At 38.9% G+C, this 1,995-nt stretch overlaps 1 protein-coding gene across 1 annotated transcript; it reads right to left on the reverse strand.

The window, feature by feature from the left end:
• Nucleotides 1–105: 105 nt before the first annotated feature.
• On the reverse strand, nt 106–1,431 carry LOC112451891 (proteasome subunit beta type-4-like). Its single transcript, XM_025011799.1, has 5 exons — nt 1,369–1,431; nt 943–1,087; nt 599–745; nt 330–528; nt 106–258 (listed from the first exon to the last, which is right to left on the reverse strand). The coding sequence occupies exons 2-5, from the start codon at nt 1,026–1,028 to the stop codon at nt 169–171; spliced, it is 522 nt and encodes a 173-aa protein (XP_024867567.1). The 5' UTR covers nt 1,029–1,087; nt 1,369–1,431; the 3' UTR covers nt 106–168.
• Between the last annotated feature and the right edge of the window lie 564 nt (nt 1,432–1,995).

The following is a 1,995-nucleotide window of genomic DNA, read 5'->3' on the forward strand; positions in this document are numbered from 1 at the left end:
TATGGTTACTGGAAATAATATTTTCTTATCCTTACATGTATATATATAATGCAAATAAATGTATAATTGATGAAAACTTGTTTTAATTTATTCATTAAGAGAGAATCGATCTTCACCATGGACGCTTTTATTATAACTTATTTTAAAGGAATAAGAAAACATAATTTTTTACAAAGCAGCAGGTCCCCAAAAACTGTCTAAAGTTAGAGGTCCTTGTATTTCGACTCCTTTTTCTTTTGTGACAATGCCAAGATGATACTAAAAAACAGAGCAGATTGTTGACAATACAATTAAAATTATTAATTACACACGTACGAATTTTAGTTTACCTTTGGGAAAGATCTTGCGTCTCTGTAGAAAAGAACTTGCATTACTTTGTACAGAAGTTCGATAGCTTCCTCCTTATTCATTTGGTTATTATCCTCGTAAGCTTTTCTCAATATAGGCGTTGCCATGTAAGCACCATATTCAGTCGCAATAACAGGATCGTTGTAAGCTGTCCCAAGCTTATCCACAGTTCTTAAAAATCTGAAAAGGCAAAACTGCGATTTACGATGTACTTGAAGACACGAAGTGTGTTGAGGAAACGCACACTTACGGTTCTCCATTTTCCAAACCAGCAATAATAAAATTGTTCAAAAACGGATCGAAATTTGATCGTCTGTTATACATGACACGCGTTAGCCAGCAATGCAATGCCTTTGGCTTTAAACTAAATCCATCATCCAAGCATTGCTCCTCAAGACTGAAACAAAAGTGTTGACGTAAATTAGCGCTTTTGACACTTATTGGAAACTCTAATGTATTCTTATATCGTACAATAACTTTACAAAACTTTTATTAGTTTATTACATAGCACTCTACGTAATAAACTAAGATGTATTATTTGAAGAATATTAAAAACATGTAAAAAAAAAAAAAAAAAACTATGCTGAGACTCACATCTTTCTTTCCACATAGCTCTTGATGCACTGAAAATCTGCATAATCTCCAGACGTACCAAGGATGATGTTATCATTAACTTTCATAAGACGTTCCAGATTTCTGTAACGAGCGAGCGATCCGTAAGATCCTAGGACGTCTGCCGCTATAATAATTCCATCTTTGAATTGTATGCCAATGACAGATGTGCCAGTTGTTATAGAAGACATGTAAATAATAGAATGAGTTAAAGTAAGCACTTATCATATCTTCATACCATTTCGGAAATTTATCTAGTACCAGTCTTAAGTATTTTGAGTTTCACTTTACTTTGTCGCTCTGTAAAAGAGAAGATGACATGCAAGATTTGCATCATCACAGGAATGTACAGAGAAACTTTAAACTAAGCGGATGGAAACGTTTGTAAATTATCGGATGAAAACGTACTATGATTTCTGAAACCAACGGTGCCGTACTCGCTGCCGGGAAAGTGATAAAATGCGTTGCCACTTCTGGAACTCCCTGATGGAGTCGCGGTCGTCGGAATTCCTGGCTTCGGCCTGTCCGCTGTCCCTCTCTCTCGCTCTCTCGCTCTCCCCTTTCGCACTCGCTTCCTCTGCTCTTCCTCGTCGTTCTCGGCTACTCGTCTCTCACATCGATCACTACGCACTTTCCTCGTCACACCTCCTCGCCTTGAGTATCGGCGACTCGAGTTTACTCGTCGTACCTCCTCAGAGGGAAAACACCACCACTGCACCCGTCGCTCTCTTTAAGGTTGATCGTCGCGATACACGACGCGATGATGACGGCCATGACGCGCGACGGCGAGAATGACGCAATCCCGACACTGGAATATCACCACTAATGTAGCACATAACCTGACAAAACCGTCTTAAGTCGACTATTTGGTCGACTTGAGCAAGACTGGCTCAAGACAAATCTTAAGTAAGAACTTTAATGCCATTTCGCAATCCCCGGTAAATTCTTGTAAATCTTTATCACGATTGGTCAAAAAGCTTGGATTCCCGAACATTGCCGAACATTGCTCTCTTTAAGGTTAATCGTCGCGGTACA

The sequence above is a fragment of the Temnothorax curvispinosus genome, unplaced genomic scaffold (assembly GCF_003070985.1).
Source record: "Temnothorax curvispinosus isolate PA1 unplaced genomic scaffold, ASM307098v1 QBEX01002749.1, whole genome shotgun sequence".
Lineage (NCBI taxonomy): Eukaryota > Metazoa > Arthropoda > Insecta > Hymenoptera > Formicidae > Temnothorax > Temnothorax curvispinosus.